At 37.5% G+C, this 22,849-nt stretch overlaps 1 protein-coding gene across 2 annotated transcripts in view; it reads right to left on the minus strand.

The window, feature by feature from the left end:
- PTPRO (protein tyrosine phosphatase receptor type O) overlaps nucleotides 1–22,849 on the minus strand; it is a 240,439-nt gene that overhangs the window by 46,544 nt on the left and 171,046 nt on the right. For both annotated transcript variants that reach the window (XM_007454619.1, XM_007454618.1), the window contains exons 11-13: nucleotides 20,326–20,477; nucleotides 19,041–19,161; nucleotides 2,153–2,292 (exon numbers count right to left, since the gene is read on the minus strand). In XM_007454619.1, coding sequence (XP_007454681.1) covers nucleotides 2,153–2,292; nucleotides 19,041–19,161; nucleotides 20,326–20,477 — 413 coding nt within the window. The remainder of the gene's footprint in view (nucleotides 1–2,152; nucleotides 2,293–19,040; nucleotides 19,162–20,325; nucleotides 20,478–22,849) is intronic.

A 22,849-nucleotide genomic window follows, 5' to 3' on the forward strand; every position in this document is an offset into this window, starting at 1 on the left:
CTCTTTCCATATTAGCACAGATAAAGCTATTTCATTTTAGGGGTTGCCTAGAAATCCAGTGAAAGAACATACTTTATTTAACCAGTCCCTTATTAATAAATGTTGCAGCAGTCTCTGATTTTTTGCTATTATTAACAATGCAACAATGAATATAACTTCACAATTATGGGAACATATGTATATGTACACACACTCATTTAATATATGTATGTATATATACACATACGCATTCATACACAAAACCTGTGTACATATGTGTATGTATGTATGAATATACATACATATACAACCACTCATATTCCTAGAAGTTGAATTGCTGGCTCAAAAAGTTATATATTTTTAATTTTGTAAGCTATTGACAAATTATCTTCCATAGACATTTTCCAAGGGACCCACCCACCTACCATCAATGTGTGACAATGTCTGTTTTCTTACATCTGTTTCTACACAACAAATTTGCAAACTTTTTGAGCTTTTCTAATCTTATTAGTGGAAGTTGTACCTCATTATAGTTTTATTTTGCATTTCTTTCACCACGAGTGAGCTTGATCATCTTTTTCTATGTTTAAGAACATTTTGTGTTTATTTTCTATGAAATATTTGTTTTGGTTTGTTGGTCTTTATCTTTTTCATTTGTAGTAGATCTTTATATATTAAGAACACTATCCCCTTTGTCTGCATTCTCGGCTTTTAAATAGCATCCACCAAAGGCATAAAGACTTTGTGTTCTCCAAAACATTTAATATTAACTTATTCTTGAATAGAAGAAGCTGTTAATTTGGTGGCCAGACACTGATAAGTACAACTGCACAGTATAAAAAGATGAGGCAGCATAATACTGTTTTTCAAAACAAGGATGTGAAAACAACCCTGCCTGAAGAGGTCAGAGCCATGAGCACGGATTTCCCACTCCCATCTCTTTGACGATCCCATAAAAGAATGACTCTAAGGAAAGATTTTTGCTAACAGGACTCAGTTGTAGTAACCATTGTTTTCTTAAAGGGAGACATTACTTAGCTGCAGAGAAGAAAATTCACTACTGGCAGAGTAGCTATTTTCCAAAAGGATTCTTAGGATAGAAAAAAGATTCAGCTGTTCAGTACAGATCAAAAAGAGATACATTTGCAGAGCAGACTATCAAAAGGGGAAAGAAATCAAAGCAAATTATCTTAACACTCATATGAAAAGATTTGTACTCCCAGAAATCCTTTTTTCTTTTCAATCTCATGAACTGCATTATTTAAAACACATCAATTATTCATGTTCATAGTATTAGTCTTTGTACTGTATTTTGTGACATCCCTCACAAATTTGCCCTTTTCCTTCCACGTCTGGCTGTAAAATAGTTTTTTCGTTACACCCCCTCCCCATGTCCATTTCTCTCCTTCCATTCAATTTAACCTCGTGAAAAACTCAGTATTCATCCTATCTGCTATTTGTGATTCTAAAGCTTTAACGATCACCTCTCTCAGCGTTCACTTTCCCAAACAAAATCGTCCTCCTTACTAACTTCTTTTAAATTCTCTTGGTAGTATGGATCTCTCTTCTGGCACTTATATTTTATTTCAATTATTTCTACTCGAGTGAAATATCCACAATTAAATGAAAAACATTTTTTGAAGGCAAGTACTGATTCTGTGATTTGTGTCTCATACAATGCCTTTCTCATAGGTGGCAATTAGTTCATATTTGTTAAATTATATTTTATATGGCAGTGTCTTTATCCCTTCCATCAGTTTACTGGCCAATAAGAAAATGCCTCAATTTAACCTCAATATGACCTGGAGTGGCTAAGAACTGGGGACAAACGCAAGAGGGAGGAGATATGGGGATATATGTATATGTATAGCTGATTCACTTTATTATACAGCAGAAACTAACACATCATTGTAAAGCAATTATACTCCAATAAAGATGTTAAAAAACAAGATAAATACAAAGATGGAAATAAACTTTGTGATTTGGCAAGTTGGTTATGACAGATTTTGGGCTTGCTCTAAGAGTAATTTTAAATTTCTCTCACTGAAAACCAAAAGTGTACATGAAAATTTTCATTTTATATCATCCAAAGAAAGAGAAGATTTTCACTTTGCTTGGATAATGAGCCTTAATCAAAATTAACTCAGAAAAGGAAAATCCGAGCATACAGTACCTGGAGTTTTATTTCCTGACTGGAGCCAACTTGTTGACAGAGGACTTCGAAGAAATCAGCTACTCCCTCTTCCACCCACAGCAAAGTCACCGAGGTCTGGGTTTTATTCACTGCAAAGAGTGATTTTGGAGGAGCTGGTTCTGAGCAAAGATAAGTTTAAAAAAAATTAATTTAATATAAAATATTCTTCCTTCCTTCATTAATCAAAAGAAAAAAATAGGCAAAAAATTCCAAATATGGGTAGTTAAAAGCACCATAAAGAGTGTATATTGCTTTCAAAATATGTCCTTTTACAAAGACGGTCATCTAACTTGCAAGGCAGAATATTTTGCATCTTTCATTTTATACTTCTCTTTTGGTAACACTTCTGTTTTCTACTTCAGCTTTATTGTAGACATAATCTATTAATAGTTTTTGTGTCATCTACACTGGAGTTAGCACTGCCCATATGATATCGAATTTTCTGGGTGAGAAACAAAACTCTGTACTGAAAAGACTGAGAAAAATGAAAGTGGTGTGCTCCCTTCTTATGGGCAGATTCAGTCTGGTGCTGAGCCAAAAACCTGCCTTTCTTTCTTGGGAGACTATTTGGAATAATTTAGCCAGAGTAATGGCTTCTTGAAAATTAAGAGGGGTAAAGCTAAAGAGATAATATGATTTTTAAGGAAGAGGACTGATGGAAGAGGACTGGATGGTCGATAAAATGTTAGAGGACTGATTTCTTTATCTTATTCTTTTAGACACTTAATTTTGATCAATAAATTAATCCATTAGTTAAGTAAACAATTCTAGCTGTGCCCTTTCATATGCCTTTCCAGTAACTGAGTCACTGGACTTGTAGGCTTGATACCAATGCCTGTCTCTTCCCCAGTTCTAGGAAGCGGTCTGCTGTCTTGTTCCCAGTTACTGAATCTCCCCTTGTCCCCTCCTTGCGCCTGTGTCCTTTGGGCATTGCCCTTCCCTCAAGTTCCTCCAGTACACAAAGTGCTATGCCTGAATCCAAGCTCTTAAGCCAGGGTCCCTCTTACCTGCTGTCAGATCTCCTTGACATTGCTTGTTTGGACAAACATCTTGCTGTCAGGTTCACATAATAGCATACTCTGCCCATCAGCATGTCCCTGACAGACAACTCTCCACACTGTTTGCTTGTTACTTGGATTTCTTTTCATTATCTGCCTCACCCTTCCAAGTCTGTTCTACAGCTCCTGGTGTTTAGCAAGAAAGCCCTAGAAGCCATTTCACTCTTTTGACAAGTGATATGTCTTTGTGGGGGGAAGGTCTGGACCTTCTTTCTGGAATATCATCATCATGTCCAGAACCAAGAAGTTTATCAGAATCTATTGCAGTGATCTATTGCAGTAACCTAAATTTGTGTCCAACTGAAAAAGAAGCATTCTCCTTTCCAGAGGCAACCTGACAAAGTTGGGCACAAGAGTTGAAGGAGGAAATAAATGAGTTGGTCTTGGGCAAGTATAACTCACAGTAGATGTCAGGACCCCTTTCTCATTTGCAATGAATTGTTCATTCCTCTAGACATTGTATCGTCTCGCTTGCCCTATGATGAAGACTGTTGATGAGACACAGAAGTCTACTTCCACTTCTTACATCCTTCGTAATTGTCACTGCTAATAGCATTATGAGTCAGAGACTAAGGCCTCCAGTGATTCTGACTCCTGCAGAACTTGGATCTTTGGAAGCAAGTGTGAGGTTGTCTGAGACAGAGATAGATGATCTGTTAGGCTGAGCCTGGGCTATGTCTCTTTAAAAGATACACACTGTGGAATTGCTCCTCGGAGTGAGTTTCTCGGACTATGATTAGAACCCCTAGGACATCTATATATTTTTTCCTGATGGGTAGATAAAATGAGTTTAGTTATCTGATATGAACATTGCCCAGATCCTAATCTCTGGATCCAACTTTTTACGTATTGATTTCCCATCACCTATCAACTGTTCTTACTCAAGTATCTCACTATTAACCTCAACTCCATATGGTTAAAATGGAATGTGGAGTCCTTGCCTTTCCTCAAATCTGTTCTGCTTTCCACCTGCCCCTGATTCTGTCCTGAGCAGCATCATTATTTCAATGGTCTAAGCTGACAATTTTGAGGCTCTCCTCTTGCTTCTCAGTCTCAGATCGCACTATCTTTTAATACTTCCTTTCATCTCTTCTTTTTATTATATTGCACATCCAGGCTTTTGCCATCACACTTAGCATTCATTACAATAGCTCCTTATTCCCTTTCCCTGCCTCTTACTTGATTCTTTCTTCGTTTTGCCAGTGATGGTTTAAAAGGTCTTGTAACACCACTTTGTGCAATGATCTATTGTGATCAATGTCTATGGTGTCAAATCCAAATAGGCCAAGTGTTAAAGATTCTACGTACACTGGCCACTTACTACTCATCGCCACCATCTCTCCCGCACAGACATGCTGCCCCGTAAAGCCAGTCTTCCCACTGACCATCACACAGGTATTACTCTATCTCAACTCATGTATTTCCCCTCAGTGTACTCTTTCTTCTCTTCTGATTTTCTTGAAGAAAAAGTCTTACCTTCTCCTTGAAGCCTTATCTGATGACTGTCTCCTGATGCTCTATCCCTTCTCTCACCTTCTATTGCCCTTAACTATTTCCTGTGTGACTTATGTGAGTGAAGTCCTGATTCCACTGGGTCCTATTAGATTCTTTAAGAATGGCAGCCACGTGTTATAAATTATTTCATCTTTATTTTGAACTAGCCAAGAGTAGGGACTCAATGAATGTTATCTATTGACAGACTTAAAGCATAAGTCAAGATTCATTAAACAGAGGCGTTAGGATTCAAGCATCAGGTAAGACCAGACAGGCATTGAGTTTTGATATTCTCTGTCTTTTTATAGTGATGATATTTGTAAAAAGTCATCAGCTCTCAGTGGCAGGTTCAAGGACTGTTGTGAATTAGAAGTGTTCTCAGTGGCCCAAGATATATGATTTAGATAATGGAGTAGGAATTTCTTTGAGTCTGGCTGAGAATGTGGACCTAGGTGAGAAGTAGATCCTCAGGAAAATCTCCAAAGGATCTGGGACCTCAAACAGCCATGTAACATTTTTTTTCCCTCAGGTGGTATATGAGGCAATAGATTATTCCAAGATCACTATACCCATTATCTCTGCATTCTTTTCTGAAAGATATAATGCATTTCAGTTCTGCATTGTGAATACAGACCCACAACTCATTCAGTTGTTAATGAGTAACATTCACAAATCACCTGCTTGAAGACTTATGATCTTTTGATAGATATATTTTCCTAGATATGTTAGGGAGAATTTCCACACTACTATTCCAAAGAAACTAAAGTTAACACAATATTTCATAAGTGGAGGTGTAATTAGATTGGGAGGGGCTTATAATTAAATTTCACTACTCAAGACAACATCTGCCCCAGGGAATGTATTAAAATATTGGAATTATATTGTGCAACACAGTAGCTACTAGCCACATGTGGCTACTGAACGCTTGAAATGTGGCTAGTCTGAATTGAGAGGTGCTGCATGAGTAAAAAACAGATTAGATTTCAAAGACTTTAGTATGAAGAAAGAATAAAAATATCTCATTAATATTTCTTTACATTGATTACACGTTGGAATGATACTACTTTGGATTTACTGGGTTAAATAAAGTATATTAAATTCAACTTCACCTATTTCTTTCTACTATTTTGTAATGAAACTACTAGAAAATTTAAAATTACATTTGTGGCTCTCACCATATTTGAATTGCATAGTACTGGGTTAGAACATTTCTTCCTGTTTGGTAGAGAACTCTGGAAATTCTTGGCAGAAACTGGTCAGAGGGGTCCCCCTTCTGCTGTCTATCTCTTCTCATGAGAAGGCAAGGTCAGCTCAGCCTCATAGCCTAGGATGGCTTAGAGGTTCATGTTCCCCATCCTTAGAAACAAGACTAAAAGTGGTGAATGGCTAAATATTGTTTAGACAATTTCATATGCTGGGGAATACATTGACACACAAAAGCCTCTTGAATGGTCTGTGTCTCTGTTACGGCCTGAATTGTGTTCCCTAAAATTCACATGTGGAAGCCCTAAACCCCAGCACCTCAGAATGTGACTGTGATTGGAGATAGGGCCTTTTGAGAGGTGATTATGTTAAAATGAAGCTATCAGGGTGGGCCCTAATCCAATCTGGCTGGTGTCCTTGTCAGAAGAGGATGTTTAAGCATACAAAGAGGCACCAAGAATGAATGGGTACAGAGAAAGGACCATGTGAGGACACAGCTAGAAGGTGGCCATCTGCAAGCCAAGGAGAGAGGCCTCAGAAGAAACCAAACTTGCCAACACCTTGATCTTGGACTTCTAGCCTCCAGAAATGTGAGAAAATACACTTCGGTTGTTTAAGCCCCACGGCCTGTGGTATTTTGTTTTGGCAGCCCTAGCAAACTAATATGGTCTCTTACTGCTCAAAATATCAAATTCCATGTAGTTCATAAAGGAGAGAGACCTGAAGCCTTTTTAAATTTTGTTAAGAGTAAATGAGCCTTAATTTAATGTATATAAAACACTTTATATAATATAAACAGTCATGTACATATTAGTTACAGAACAGCTTCTGATTATCATTTTCTATCTCCCTAAATGACATTTTACATTTCTTCAAAATTCCCCCTGCTCCATAATGTCAGATGTCCTTTTGTTTAAAATAATTTCAGAATCCATGATATTTGATATGAGAACCTATGGATGTGAAGAAAGGAGATAGACATACTATTTTTACAAAATGGGATATAGATACAGGGTTGTTTGCCTTTAAATATGCTAATCATTGCAAGTGTTATACTCAACTATTTGGTCCTCTCTTTCCTTCTCTTCTATCCCTCTCAGTTCCCCTCCTACTTGTGTTGGGGATCCAACCTAATTTTATAAGAAAATCAAGTACTATGCATAGAACGTGGGCTGAACAGAAAGCTGTAACGCTATCTCTACCATTTAATTTAGGATGGATTATGAGAGGCTCACGGTGCTCCCCAGGATCTCTGGAAAGTGAAGGTGACATTGGGTGAAGTGTGAGCGAGTATTTGATTCACATTCTCTGCTCTGGCAGCAAATCTCTACCTTTCCTTGGGAATTCCAAAGGGAGTCAGGTGTAATATTCAGCCTTGGAGCAGAACGGAATGTATTTAATGCCTAAAATCCATCTTTCTCTGACAGTTACTACATTGTTTCTTATTTTAATGTGACCCATTAGTTTAGCGGGTGATAGAATTATGTTAATGAGGCTAAGGTTAAATCCATAAAAGCTTACTGGTTTTATTCCATTTGTATTTCATACCTTTAAACTTGGTGAGTCATTTTACAAATGTGTGACATCGATGATAAGGAGAATTCAATAGGAAAACATTGTAAAAAATGATTGACATGGCAAAATCTATTTTTAATCCTCAGCCTGACTGACGGCAACTTGTTAGTATCCTCTTCATACACAAAAGCTGGTCTTTAGCATCTGTATTAGAGTAAGTCTTTTAAATCGATTTTTATTTTCCTCATCTCAAGCCACAGAACGTATATTCAACTTGGCCAAAGAAAACATCTGTGACTTAAGCAGTGTAAGCTGCATAAATTACCTTCAACTTGGTCAAAAACAGCATCTGCAGAAGAGGGCACTCTTTGAAAAGAAAAAAAAAACCCGCAAAACCCTAAGGGTGAGTTAAGATTGATCTGCCATGAAATTAAGAAGAGGAAAATGTATATTAAACAACAGTCACCTTTGTTAGATCTGAAGTTTATTAGGCCTATTCTCTTAGGCCTAAGATTCTCTTCCTCCGTACACTTAATAAGTAATTAGAACATTTAAAATAACATTGGGGAATATAAAAATATTCAGGCAAATACTTAGCAATAAATTACAATTAGGCCCTTTTCATATACAGAACATAGAAATTTCTTAGGAATTAGAAATACCTGTCATTTTCATTACATTTTAAATAAATTCTTTATAGCTTAATGATTGCCAGTGTAATATCCTTTTCTGCGAATCATTTGGTAAGTTATGGTATTACCAGCTCAAGTAATTTCTAAAGATAAGTAGAATTTTTCAGAGAAATCTCTCTTTTAACTTAGTTTAAAACAAAATATCTGACTTTCTCCTTTGTTGGTTCCAGGAATATGTGTTTTTGTTAGGACGTAGATACTGCACAATTCTTAGAAAAAGGTAGCTACTCTTACTGTATCATCAGCCTTGTTGCCTTTACTCTGAACTCAGTTATGAACTAAATCCTAAAACTGGAAGAAACATTAAAGATCATTTAGCCCAGACTCTCATTTTGTAAAAGAATCAGCTGAAATTCAGAGGGCCTGGGTCATCTTTCTAAGGTGACACAATTTGACTGTGAAGGCAAGTACCTCTAGGTAAGGGTCCCCTTCCTGCACCCAGCTTCCTCCCTAAACGTATGAGCATTTTCCATTAATTTCCATATAACTGGGGACCATGAGGTCTTCTGGAAATTTCCTTTGCCCAGAAGACCCACTTTTCCAGAGTGGGCACTTGCTTGAGTATTTAAATCAGAGGCAGACATCATGATCATTGCCATATTAGTCCAACATCCAGATTCTTTAAATATATCGAAGGGCAACAAGCAAAATATGCAAGTCACTTTACGGTGGGCAGGAGAAATGATTTTAGGGAAGTGCTGAAATTGTGTGGCATGGCCATGGGCAGTTGGCAAATTGCAGTGACACTCAGAAAACCACTGCAATGAGAAATGGGGGAGACATATATTGAGGACAGGTATCGGTTAGTCTTGGGCCCAGGAATGGAGCCCTGGAACAGTGACATGCCTGGCAGCCTAACGCAGACTAACATGCTTGCATGGGGCTGCTGGCCATCAGGAATGTATAAGAATAGTAGCACAGCAGTTACAATCCTCTGCAGACCTAAGGAAATTGCATGTGTTTATAAGAGGTCAATAGATGAGAACTTTCAGAAGCTTCTATCATCAATCCCTCCTACTCATACACCCCCTTAATGCCCATAGACTCTGTCATTTATCGTCTTACTACAGATCCACCCACCCTAAGGCCACCCCCTCCAACGGCACCCTTGGTCCCATCTCCTTTGGCCCATTTAAGGACCAACAAATCTCATTTCTCACCCCAACAAATCTCACCTCTAAATATCCTGCATCATCAATTTCCCCTGCTCTGTTGAATCATTCTGATTAGCTCAATGACAAACTGTTTCCACCCACTTAAAGGCAAGGAAAAACAAAATACAAACTTGGATCCTTTTATCCTCAGCTACTGCCCATTTTCTCACCTTTTTACAGTCTTACCTCCGCAAAAGTTTAATTCCAGCTGTCTTCAGTTTTTCTGCTTTTGTTATCTTTTTTTCCTCACTCACCACTCCACGCAAATGCCTTCTCTGCAAATCACCAATGACTTCTGGGCTGCTAAGATCAGTGATCAATTCTCATTTGTCGTCTAACTTATCAACAAACTTGACATGTTGATCACTATCTATTCACTCAAGTACTTTCTTTGCTTGGCTCTTAGGACATCACATTTTTTTTTTTTTTTTCCGGTATGCGGGCCTCTCACTCTTGCGGCCTCTCCCGTTGCGGAGCACAGGCTCCGGACGCGCAGGCTCAGCGGCCGTGGCTCACGGGCCCAGCCGCTCCGCGGCATGTGGGATCCTCCCGGACCGGGGCACGAACCCACGTCCCCTGCATCGGCAGGCGGACTCTCAACCACTGCACCACCAGGGAAGCCCTAGGACATCACATTTTATGTGCTTCTTCTTACTTTACTGGCCACTTTTTCTCAGGCTCCTTTGCTGGTTTTCCCTCACCACTTCCACTTTTAAAAGTTGGGGTGCCTAGGGCTTAGTTCTTGGGTAGCATTCTTTTTTCATTACTTGTTCCCTGATAACCTCATCAAGTCTGTGCTGAAATCCCCAGTGCTGAAATCCCCAGAACCCAAGTTTTCCAGTGCTGAAATCCCCAGAACCCAAGCTCCTTTCTCCAACTGTCTACTCAGTAACTGTTCTTTATTGTTTAATAGGCACCTTCAAATGTTGACACATCCCAAACCGAACTTCTGACCTTTCCCCCCAAACCTGCCTCTCCCATAATCTTCCTCAACTCAATAAATTGCACCTTTGTCCTTCCAATTTCTCAGACCCCAGAACTTGTCATTTCCCTAGACCTCTTTCCTTCATTCATAGACAGCACCTAAATCTATCAGTAGATTCTCTCAGCCCCACCTTCCAAATAAATGTTGAATCTGATCACTTTTCATCACGCTGGTGGAAGCAAGTATAATCTTGTATCTGGATAGAAGGTACAGCCTCCTAACCCTAAGGAGGAGGGTGATCATGTAAGTTATCAAAAGTGTCCAGTTGGAATCCTTTTGGGAGGAAAGGGATTGCTGAAGAAGATGACTAGCTTTTACCTGATCCATAACAGACCTAAACTGGTATCTGAAGCAACTGGGATGAAAGGTCATCTTATCTAACTGGCCTCCTGCTTTTACCCTCACCCATGTGATCCCTGGAACTGGTCAGGTCACGTTACTCCTCTGCTTGAACCATCCAGGGGAACATCATCTCCCTCTGGTTAAACCCTGCGCGATTTGTTCCCTTGCTACCTTTCTGCTTTCTGAGTTACTCTTCTTAGTCTCTATTCCACGTCAGTGACGCTGCCTTCGCAACTTTCCCTTGAACTTTCCAAGCGCAGCGCTGCTCCTTGAACTTTGCGTCTGTGGTTCCTTCTGCCTACAGACTCTCCGCCCAGCAACCTGCTCGGCATCCGCAGCTCCCTCAGGTGCTGAAATAGCACCTTCACAGTGAAGCTTCCTCTAGCCCCATCCCTACAAAAACTGCATCCCCACCTGCACCACAGAACTCTTCCTGCTTCATTTTTCTCCATAACACTTATCACCATTTGGCATCTTTATATTTATGCTTATTGTCTCTTTCTCTCCACTAGAAGGAGGATAGAAATTTCTGTCAGCTTTGTTTATTTCTGTATCCTCAGCACCTAGATTAGTGGGAAGCACATAGTAAATGTTAAATAAAGGTTTGTTGACTGATAGGATAAGTTAATTTTTAAAAACTATAGTGCCTTGGTTATTTTATTATCTTCTTTCTAATTGACTGGTGGTATATGTATGTTGTACTTGGTAAATTTTTACCAGCCATCACAGTCATATTATTACCCAAATTAATAGAATATCTGCATAAAGTGTGTTTATATATATATATATATATATATATATAAATTATGTTAGATATAAATATATATAAATAAAGGATATATACACTTTCTTTCCTTTATCATTTCCTCCCTCTCTTCAATCCATTCATTCATTCATCTTCTTTTCCTCTCTCTGTGCTACACTGACACAGATTTATTCACCTTCTTATTGAATTCATTTTTGTTTGTTTGTTTTGGTGGTGGGTAAGGGGAATAACAAGTTAGTCACTTACCGGGAGAGGATTCAAGGAAAGGGATGGGTGGCTATAGGGAGAGGAACTTTAGACTTCAGTTTGCCATGACTCACAACACTTAACTCAGTTCGTACCAAAAATGAGAACTGTATATATCCAAGTAGCTATTTCCCAAAATTGTACACTCAATGACTTCAACATTAAGAATTAAACAAATTTTCTCAACTGACAGAGAGACCAGGAAGGGCAGTACTTTGTAATGGTTGGGCTTTTATATAGTCGGAAATTACATTTCATCAAAATGGATATAATGATTTGTAAGCTACTAAAATTTGATGTGTGAGTGTGCATGAGAGAGAAAAACTTTCATGGCGGAGATTAAGGAAATCAAGCCAATTTCACAATGCTCAAATTCCCAAACAGGAACAGAAAGCCACAGGAATGGGTGTGAGGCTCCCTCCTGCTCTGTTAAATGCGTTCATAGAAAAATGAAGTTTTTAGAAAAAAAAAAATACACCCCAAATCCAGGAAGACATAAGCCAGCAGATGGATTAAAAAGTACTGTTCCTAGATCCAGGCTCAACAGATTTCTCTAGGTTTCAACTTGCCCAAATGAGGACACTGCACTAAATCATCTCCAGATCTCTCCCAAAACTAAAGTTACCTGAGTCCTTATCTTGAACCTGCCTGAGCAGGTTGGTGGTCAGGATAGAGCAGACCTTTGACAATAGTTGTGTACACATTCTGTTTTTCGCCTTTCTCTGACTTTATTGGCTGTTCCTTCCATGTCTCTCTTGCTAACTCCTCTCCCTCTGCTCAGTCTCTAAATGCTAGAGTGGTTCTTCTTGGCTAGACCCAGGGCTCCTCCCCTCTGTTTCTACTTAGTACTTGATGATCTTATCCAGACACCCCCAAATTTATGTTTCCAGCCTAGAATTCTCCCCTGATCTCCAGACACATATATCAACAGTCTCTTTACTTGACAACTGCACTTGGATGTCCTTTTGATTTTTTATGTCTGAGGAAGAATCCTTGACTCTCAGCTTTCCTCCAGTTTCCTCCTCTTCTAGTTTTTCTAGTCCTTTCCATCTCAGTAAATTGTACCACCCACGACCCTAGTTGCTCAAGAGCAAAGCCTAGGAGACATTCTTAATTTCTCTTTCTCTCATTTGCTGTTTCACCCCATCAGAAAATTCTGGGGACACAACCTCCAAAACAGCTCCTGAATTCTGCCCAGTTTTCTCCATCTCCATTATTACCATTTCAGTCAAAGTTACCATCATTTCCCACAGCACTTATTTTAATTAGAATGCTGTTTTTAAGGCTAATGACAAATAATCCCTTAATTGGTCTCCCTACCTTTATTGTTGACCCCCAAATCCTTTCTCCCTTGAGCAACTGGAAGGCTTATTTTAAATATGTCAGATTATTTATGTTAAATTCTCTAAGTGGCTTCAAATGTGCAATTTCAAAATAAAATCTCAACTCCATGCCTCGCAAGTCACATATAATCTGACTTCTCCTGGTTCTTTCTGCCTACGTGCTCTTCCTCAACCTTTTCATGGATGATCCTTGTTATTCAGATCTCTTCTCCTTGCTTACTCAGAGAAAGCTTTTACTCCAAAGTCATCTGCATCATACTACCCTAAAGCACTTATGACCATCTCTCCCTTCACTAGATCGTAAGCTCCTTGTGAACAGAAAATGAGCGTAACTTTTTGGGTTTATTATGATAAGAAGTCTGGCATCTGAGCAGTGCTTAGAAGTTTCTCAGCATATATTTGTTAAATAAATTAATTAATGGATATTCTATTACCATAGACCTATTTTATGAATCTCGTTCTTATTTCTTTCTCATTCTTGTTTCTTTTCCTCACTCCTTCCTTCCCCCCACCCCTTTTATTTCTTTTTAGGTTGGAAAACTGATTGTACGATGTAAGCTTATCAAATCCTCCTAAAGTTTCTCCAGAGTTCCAGGTAGATTCACCAAGCCTAGAAGTTACAACTGGTTGCTCGTTGAAGCTGCAGTTGTATGCAGACCAACGAGCTCTTGGAAAATGACAAGTCTTAGTGCAGATTTGATTGACATTTGTGTTAACTGCCAAAGTGAGCTGTCATCACGTACCACCATAGTACCACGAAACTGCTGGCAACCTAAGATTCTTAATGGGATGACTGGCTCAAAGCCTTGCAAACGGCACCACTAATGGCACATATCTTCTCTGGATGTCTGTTGATGACATAATAATTGAAAAATTTTGGCAACTGCGTTGAGAGCTTTCTACCCTTGTACATGCCATCTTGGATTAATTTATGTTGTTCTGGATTCATTGATAGTCTGGTTTCTTTCTCCAGATGTAGATCCTGTCCTCCATGACAGCAAGTAGAGCCATTCCAAAGAGATCTCTATACAGAGAAATTAAACTCAGGGTTGGTTCAACAGTGTTGCTCCTAGGTTAAAGACGGCATTCTGATTTAAACAAGCACTGAAAATCTGTGTGCCAAAGCTGTATTTTTCTGTAAAGTAGAATTAACTTGACTTTTATGTATACTAACTGAATGCTGTATAGAAACATAAAAATGGCAAGAGTGAATGTTTTGTGAAAAAAATTGCAATTCAGTTATTACTAAAGCAAAATGTTTCACTTCTCTGAAAGCTGAAACTTGTTTTGGTTAAATATTAACTGTAATACTAATTTCAGTTTCAAGGTCTATAGTTTCAATTCCATTCAACAAATATCTATTAAGCATCTACAGCAGACAAGGTAGTGTGTGTTACAGAAAATTGAAAGAGCTTATAAAACACAATAATGTCATTAGTAGAATGGAAAATAGCCCTTTAGACAAATGGATAAAAAGTAGGGTCATTTCATTTTCAGGGGAAAAAAAAAGGGCTAAGGACAGGCACATTATATAAAGATTGTCTTGCTTTCAGAGAGTAACAGGATATTAAGATACCAACATGGAAAAGCTTATCAATTCTAAGGGTAATGGTTCACTAGAAATAATTGCTGCGGGAACGTGTCTTCCCTATTTGAAAAGTTCAAAGGAACTTAAAAAAAAATTATTTATCTTTATTTTACTTCTTTAATCGGCTGCGCTGGGTCTCTGTTGCTGCATGCAGGCTTTCTCTAGTTGCGGCGAGCAGGGCTACTCTTCGTTGCGGTGCACGGGCTTCTCATTGCAGTGGCCTCTTGTTGCAGAGCACGGGCTCTAGGCATGCAACCTGCGGGCTCAGCAGTTGTAGCTCTTGGGATCTAGAGTGTAGGCTCAGTAGTTGTGGTGCACGGGCTTAGTTGCTCTGCAGTATGTGGGATCTTCCTGGACCAGGGCTCGAACCTGTGTCCCCTGCATTGGCAGGCGGATTCTTAACCACTGCACCACCAGGGAAGCTCTCAAAGGAACTGGTTTAGGCAGTCCTGTCTCTTAATGGGGAGACATGGGGACTCAAAACCTCATGATAAGTTTGGGAAATTATGACTTTTTTTTACTCACATTCCTATTTGTTTGAGTGTAATTGTCCCAGTTCATGACTTTAACCCATATTCCTGAGGCTTCACGGATCATCCATAATGTCACATAAAAATGACAGCAAAACACACAATAGGCCACTGAATGCTACTTCGGTAAGACCACTTCTGAACTTGTACTTTAAGGGAGACCAACAAACCAAAGAAGTTGGAGAAAGCATCTAGAAACCCGAGAAACACTTATGGTTGGTTATGCTAATAAAGCTTGGGAAAAGAAAGTCTTGGGGAGCACAGGCATGATCTTCAAGTAATTCCAGTTACCTGGAAACAAGTTTTGAACTAACATTCATACAGAGAACAAAATCAGAGTTAATGGCTGGAATCAGGTGATTTTTTTGTCTTAATAAATAGATCGTGCAATGCTGGAAGCTGGTGATCTCCACATTCCTGGAATTCAAGTATAGACTGCTAGGGAAAAGCAGATTGTGTGCAGTGCATGAAAGAACTCTACTCATGATTCTCAATAGGAGTAGTACCGCCCCCTTGAGGGTGCTTGGAAATTTGCAGAAATGTTTTTAGTAGTCACAATGGAGGAAGTTAACCATACTTCGGTGGGCAGGGCTCAGAAATACTAGATGTCCTGCAATAATCAAGAAAGTTCCAAAGAGAAAAATGGTCCCATGTCCCACGTTCCACATGAATTTATAACTTTGCATCAGAATAAATCCACTATAAATATAAGTACAAGTACTTTATCATGCAATTAATATTGGAAAAAAATTTAAGGTTAAGTAAAATAATTTTGAAGAAAGTTGCCATGAAGGACACAAATGGAATTAAGATGTTATTTAAAAACTATTCAACACCACACGCAAAAGTAAACTCAAAAGGGATCAAAGACCTAAATGCAAGGCTGGACACTATAAAACTCTTAGAGGAAAACATAGGCAGAACACTCTGTGACATAAATCACAGCAAGATCTTTTTTTAGTCCACCTCCTAGAGTAATTAAAAAAAAAACAAACAAAAATAAATGGGACCTAATTAAACTTAAACACTTTTGCACAGTAAAGGAAACCATAAACAAAATGGAAAGACAACCCACAGAATGAGGGGAAATATTTGCAAATGAAGCGACCCACAGGGATTAATCTCCAAAATATACAAACAGCTCATGCAGCTCAATATCAAAAAAACAAACAACCCAATCCAAAAACGGGCAGAAGATCTAAACAGGCACTTCTCTAAAGAAGACATACAGATGGCCGAAAAGCACATGAAAAGATGCTCAACATCACTAATTATCAGAAAAACGCAAATCAAAACTACAATGAGGTATCACCTCACACCGGTCAGAATGGCCATCATCAAAAAGTCTACAAACAATAAATACTGGAGAGGGTGTGGAGAAAAAGAAACCCTCCTACACTGTTGGTGGGAATGTAAATTGGTGTAGCCACTATGGAGAACAGTATAGAGGTTCCTTAGAAAACTAAAATAGAGCTACCATGTGATCCAGCAATTCCACTCCTGGGTACATATCAGAGAAAACCATAATTCAAAAAGATACATGCACCCCAATGTTCACTGCAGCACTGTTTACAATGGCCAAGACATGGAAGCAGCCTAAATGTCCGTTGACAGAGGAATGGATAAAGGAGGTGTGGTACATATACACAATGGGGTAGTACTCAGCTGTAATGTCAAACAAAATAATGTCTTTTGCAATAACATGGATGGATCTAGAGATTATCATACTAAGAGAAGTAAGTCAGACAAAGACAAATATCATATAATATCACTTATGTGTGGAATCTAATTTTTAAAAATGATATAAATGAACTTATTTACAAGACAGAAACAGACTCACAGATTTTGAAAACAAACTTATGGTTACCAGAGGGAAACATGGAGGGGGGAGGGATAAATTAGGAGCTTGGAATTAACATACACATGCTACTATATATAAAATAGATAACCAACAAGGACCTACTGTATAGCACAGGGAACACTACTAAATATTCTGTAATAACCTATATGGGAAAAGAATCTGAAAAGGAATGAATATATGTATATGTATAACTGAATCACTTTGCTGTACACCTGAAACTAAAACAACATTGTAAATAAACTATACACCAATAAAATTTTTTTAAAAATGTTATTAAAAGAACCTACTCAATAATTCACTTTTTCTGCCCATAGTGTCTATTTAGTACACCATGCATTTTCAATTACCAAATTAATTCTAAAGGATTTCAGTGCAAGAGTTTAGTTTTTACTGTGCCAAATAAGAGACAAAAAAGATTTAAGACTTTGCGTCTTATGCATTGAATTATAGAGAAATGCAACTAGTGGATAAACTAAGAAAAGATTGTTTTGTTTGGTTCTGGATTTTCCAAGAGTTTTCTAAAGGTATATCACTGTCAGCGCTGCTGATCCTGGTATTTAAGCTGCTAATAAAACACCCTGGATTGTTCTTTACTTATAGCTGCACATATGAACATGTGTAATAATAGAAACGATTTGAAACTTTTACAGATAGACACAGAATATAAATCAGCAGATATCTGAAACGGTGATGTCAGTAAGTTGAACTAACTGTTTTAAATATATTTTTATTGCCATATACATTTATTTTTTATTGAATTATAATAGACATACAACATAGTATTAGTTTCAGTTGTACAACATAATGATTCAATATTTGTATGGATCATGAAATGATTTCATGATGTCTAGTTATGTATATATTTAAAATTTTCAGCTATAAAAATGATGAGATCTCTGCTGTGAAAATTACATATTGAACTGCATTTATTTGGGGGTTATCATTCTCAAACTGATACTGCCCCAAGAGGTCTACCACCCAACTTTTTGCCCATCTGTCCTCTTTTGCCTGCGGCTGATTATAGGATATTACTTCTGAGGTCCCTTTAAGTAACAGAAACTAAATATTTACTTTAATACATGGTAGATTGTTGAACGTAGAATATGTGTTTTGTGTCATATAGTGTCACTTCCAAGTTGTTTTTCATAATATAAATAATTATTTTGACACTACACAATAAGTTCCAGCTCATTTGCAATAATATCATAGTTCCCTCATTTTCCCTCATCCACGGCTTATTATTTTTCTCAGCATGTTATCTCTACTTTAACTAAGGTTATTTCCCTCTTTCTTTCATCACAGGCAAATTTGTCTAGTCTCTTATTACTTATCCTAACTCTAGGTTTTATTCTAGGGTCCACCTGTACTTTTATATGCTTTATTTTTAATTATTTTAATAATTTATTTCTAATTAATAATGATAAATTAACTAATATGGATTTATTCATTTCTTTATTTTTATACTTCCTGTATGGAAGAACTACTGATCCTGTTACTTCTTGCAAACTCACATTTATTCGTTTTCACTGTATGTAGTCATCAGGTAGTCCCATTATGACTTTTAGAATAGCTAAAAGCTGTACCTGAACATATACATAGGGAATCCATATTATTTTTTATAAATTATTTTTCTTTTATTTTGATTTTGTATTAGAGTTAGGATTTATATCAAATTTAAAAAATCAACATGTGGATTATTTTATCTATGAATTTCAATTTAAGATATTAATGAGGGCATTGCATAATATTTATATAAAACGGGAATGGTGTCTGATAGGGTTGAGAACACGGCACTAGATAATATCTAAGGTCCATCCATCTCTAAAATTCTAAGACTCGTTGGTTCCTCCAGCCTTACTATGAATGATGAACACTCTTGTCTCCAGCACAGTAAACACTGCACTCACAGAAATTTATAAGTTGAATGTTCTCTTTTGATAGTATTAAGTCTCTTTTGTACTTATAAAAGACAGCAAACCATTTTTTTTTCTATTTCACTGAGTTGCGAAGACCATGCTAAACCAAGAGATACACACACTAGTTCTCCCAGCATGATTATTTTCACACATACACCTGTGTACTTTTCTTACCTAGCTTGACGAGGTGGAGCATGGAGGTATTACTTCCTCTTTCAGTGCAAGCAGTTACGGAGATATTGTAGATATCTCCCGGAGGCAGGCTGAGAATTGTGGTCATGACATTGCGTGTTACCTGCAAGTTCATCAGAATGGAGGGTTTAAGCTTCTAATGGCCTTGAACTAGAATACCATTCCAAACAACTACAGGGCTATCACAGATGTTCCCTCTCTGTTATGTGCTGCAATCTACAGTTGATTAAGCCTTACGAATGTATTATTTCCTCTGAACATGATATAAATTTCTCAGCTGAGCCAAATGCAAGGTAGCTCTAAATAGGCACAATATATAAAGGAACATTTTTGTGATTAATTCCTTTGTTTGGAATGGGTATTACTCTGATTTTTTTCCCCTCATATTCACAGCAAATTTTAGAAAAAGCAATTGCTTGGTTTTACTAATAGGAACATTGTTCAGCCTTAGCTGAGAAGCTCAGAAGAAACCTAACCGTGTCTATGGATACCTGCTTTCTTAACTAAAGACTATATTTCCCAGTTTCTTCTATAGCTAGTGGGGACCACGTGATCCCATTCCAACTATGGGTAAGAGGAGGTACCATGGGCAACTTATAGTTTTGTTCACACCCTGTATGTGCTGGGCCTTTGTGTCCTCTCTTTTCCCCTTCCTGTGGGCTGGAATATGGCTGTAAAGATGAGGAAGTTTTGCCTGTGCAGGTGAGGACTACACATAGTAGCAGATGCAGCAGCAAAATAGAAAAAATCTGGACCCCTGGATGATCTCTCACAGCAGAGGTGCCCTGTTAGTGCTGGGTACCTTGAGAGAGACATAGGTGTTGATATTCTTTAATCCACAGCCTTAAAAAAAAATATTACAGTCATTTAGTTGGTACCCTAACTAATATAACAAAAAGCTTAATAAACCAGGAGAAAAGAAATTTGTATTTCCAACATATCCATATATTTAGGTGTTGGGGATATATGGAGAAAATAATGAAATAACTATGGTTTTCTTGAAAATGTTTAGTATCCTGAAGAAAAAGCTCAGGCATAACTTTAAACACAGGTGAAATCAATAATCAATAGATACATTGATTACTACTCACTACTAAAGATTAAAAGGTAAGCTCTGTGAAAGAAGGAATTTAATTTTTGTTCACTATCCTGTCTCCAGAACCAAAAACAGTGCCACTTGGCACACAAATATTTTTTTGATGTCTCAGTAAATGTTTGCTTCATGGTTTTCAACAGATGCCCAATACTGGGAATCAAAGATACATACACTCTTTTTAATTTTCTTCTTTCCTTCTGCAACAACCATCCAGTGGAGCATTCTAGAATGCGAGAGGTCAGTAGTGTCATCCCCATATGTCCAACTGATATATAACAGGCTGTTGAAATATTCCACAGAAGTGATTTCTGGAGCAACTGGGGCTATGAGGGAGGAAAGAACTACACTTTAGTATAAGAGACTATGAATAATTAAAGTACTTATCAACAGAGCATGAAATCCCATATAGAGTTAATTTAGAGAATTAAAATTCACACCTCATGGTGGTCCTAGGGACTCTTGGACCTGTTGGTAATATAGTGAAGTTTGGTGGTATGAGGTGGGCACTTGTTTTGTGGGTTGCTACCTTGTATGGCTCAGACCCAAGACAGCCAGAACTATACCTGAGGAGAGCAAGTATTTTTATATAAATTTCATTTACAAGATTCCAAAAATGTTCACATTTTTGGGTCAAATTTGGGGGTAATTTATTGTTGGATCAATAAATGAATATTATTAGGCACTGGTGAACTTATTTTCCAAGCAGTACTAGAAACTCTGGGGTCCTGTAAAAATAAATCCTTTTTATTGTGGCAGCAAAGAAGTTTACGGGAATAAAGAACAGTAGGATCAATGAGTAGAGGAACAGAAAAATAAATATTATGTCCATAAGATAACAAGACAGTGGCATTGACAGTGTCTAGCTCAGTGCTTTGCGGAAGGTAGGCTCTAAATAAAAGTTGCTGAAGCAAGTATTAAGGGAGGGAAGGAAGAGATTTTTAACTTTAAAAAGCTAAATTCTCCCTGACACTGAGTTTATGAATTTATTTTATAACTTTACATGTTTAAATTTAAAACAGTTCTGATAGGGGAAGAGAGTTCATCACAAGCTTTGTAATACATAAGCTTTGAAAGCACACTTTAATTATTTTTTAAAGTAAATGATAATTCTGAAGATTTTAACAAATACACAATTGAATTTAAATTCCATGTGATGTTCGTTTGAAGATAGTCAAGTGTCCTTTCCAAGATACAGTCCCAAAGCAACCAATGTCTGGAGAAGAATTTCTACAAATCAAAAAGACTTATTTTCTTTAACATGCACTAATACGTATAACAAACATTCATAACTATCTATGCTTTCAGATACAATTATTCACTAAAGAGATGTGTAATAGTAAAAAACATATTTCTGTTTCATGCTAAGTATGAGTAGTATTTCTATATGTTTGACAATAAAATCTTGAAATATCAACAATGTCTATACTAAGTAGCACAAACCCATATCATATTGCAGAAAATTTGAATAAAGGAAAATAACCCTGGTTTCTTTATAGCCTCATAACATATTTTTATATAATTCACTATATACAAGAACCTACATGTATATTTCTTCAAAGGATATTTTCTCAAGTTCTAATTTGAGTGAACATATTTAAAATTGCAAAGCCAGAAGTATATATCTCTCGCTCACAGCTATGAAGTCTTCACATTTTTATACTCCATGTTGTTGATTTCAAATCCAGCATATTGCTGAAAGGCCACCAGATGTCACTATTTGTTTAGTAAACATTATTTGGTACACTAGCATAATTAGGAACTTGACTTGCAGACAAACTGCCTAACAAAGATAATAGACTTGAGGTTCTAATAAATCGCACCTTATTCAAGTATTTTATTCCTATTGCCACACAATTTGGCAATTTGGATTACAATTGGAAAACATATGAAAGTAAAGTATGAGGTCTTTATTTACTTTAAAGTTGAAATAAGGGAAGAAAGCCCCCCCCACCAAAAGCTAAAATTTCAACTAATTTTAGATACATGTATAAAAATAAAACTCAGCTACCATATGTATTTTAATAATGATTTAGATTACATAATTTAATTTTCACACCACCCTATGAGGTATTATTATGCCCATTTTATAGATGTGAGAATTGAGACCATCTGTGTCAATACGCTTAGATAACACTGTGGATCCCCAGTGTCAGCACGACTTAGTGGTTGGTCCCAGGAAAAAATAAGAAATTCCCAAAGATCAATTTATTGGAGACAATAGACTGCTCACCTAGGCAAGTAGCTTGCTTATTAACCACAGTTTACATATCCAGACTTGCTTTGTCCACCTAAACTCTTATCTCATGAGCTTTGCCCATTCCCAGGTAGTTCCCAACTTAGAAAGGCATACCTAAACCATTTGAGTCCAGGACTCCAAATCCTATTAATATTTCATTTCTGATGTCCCCCTTGGGAGACACCACGAACACTCTGTCCAGAAAGTGTCCTGACTCACTACAGCAAGTGCCCTACGCTTAGCTTTGTTTCATTAGCCAGTTGTTAGGCAATATTCTGAATTTTACCCATGAGAAAATACAAGTCCAGGATCATTAAGATAATTTGCTCAAAGTTCTACAGCTGGAAATTAGCAGGGTCAAGGCTGCTCAATCAAGTGATCAGATGTGATGTCTGGGCTTTTTCCAGACAGCTGCTCTGTCTGAGAAGGAAAGAGCATATTCTCAGAGCGTTAATCTCA

Source organism: Lipotes vexillifer, unplaced genomic scaffold, assembly GCF_000442215.2.
Source record: "Lipotes vexillifer unplaced genomic scaffold, Lipotes_vexillifer_v1.1 scaffold911, whole genome shotgun sequence".
Classification (NCBI taxonomy): Eukaryota; Metazoa; Chordata; class Mammalia; order Artiodactyla; family Lipotidae; genus Lipotes; species Lipotes vexillifer.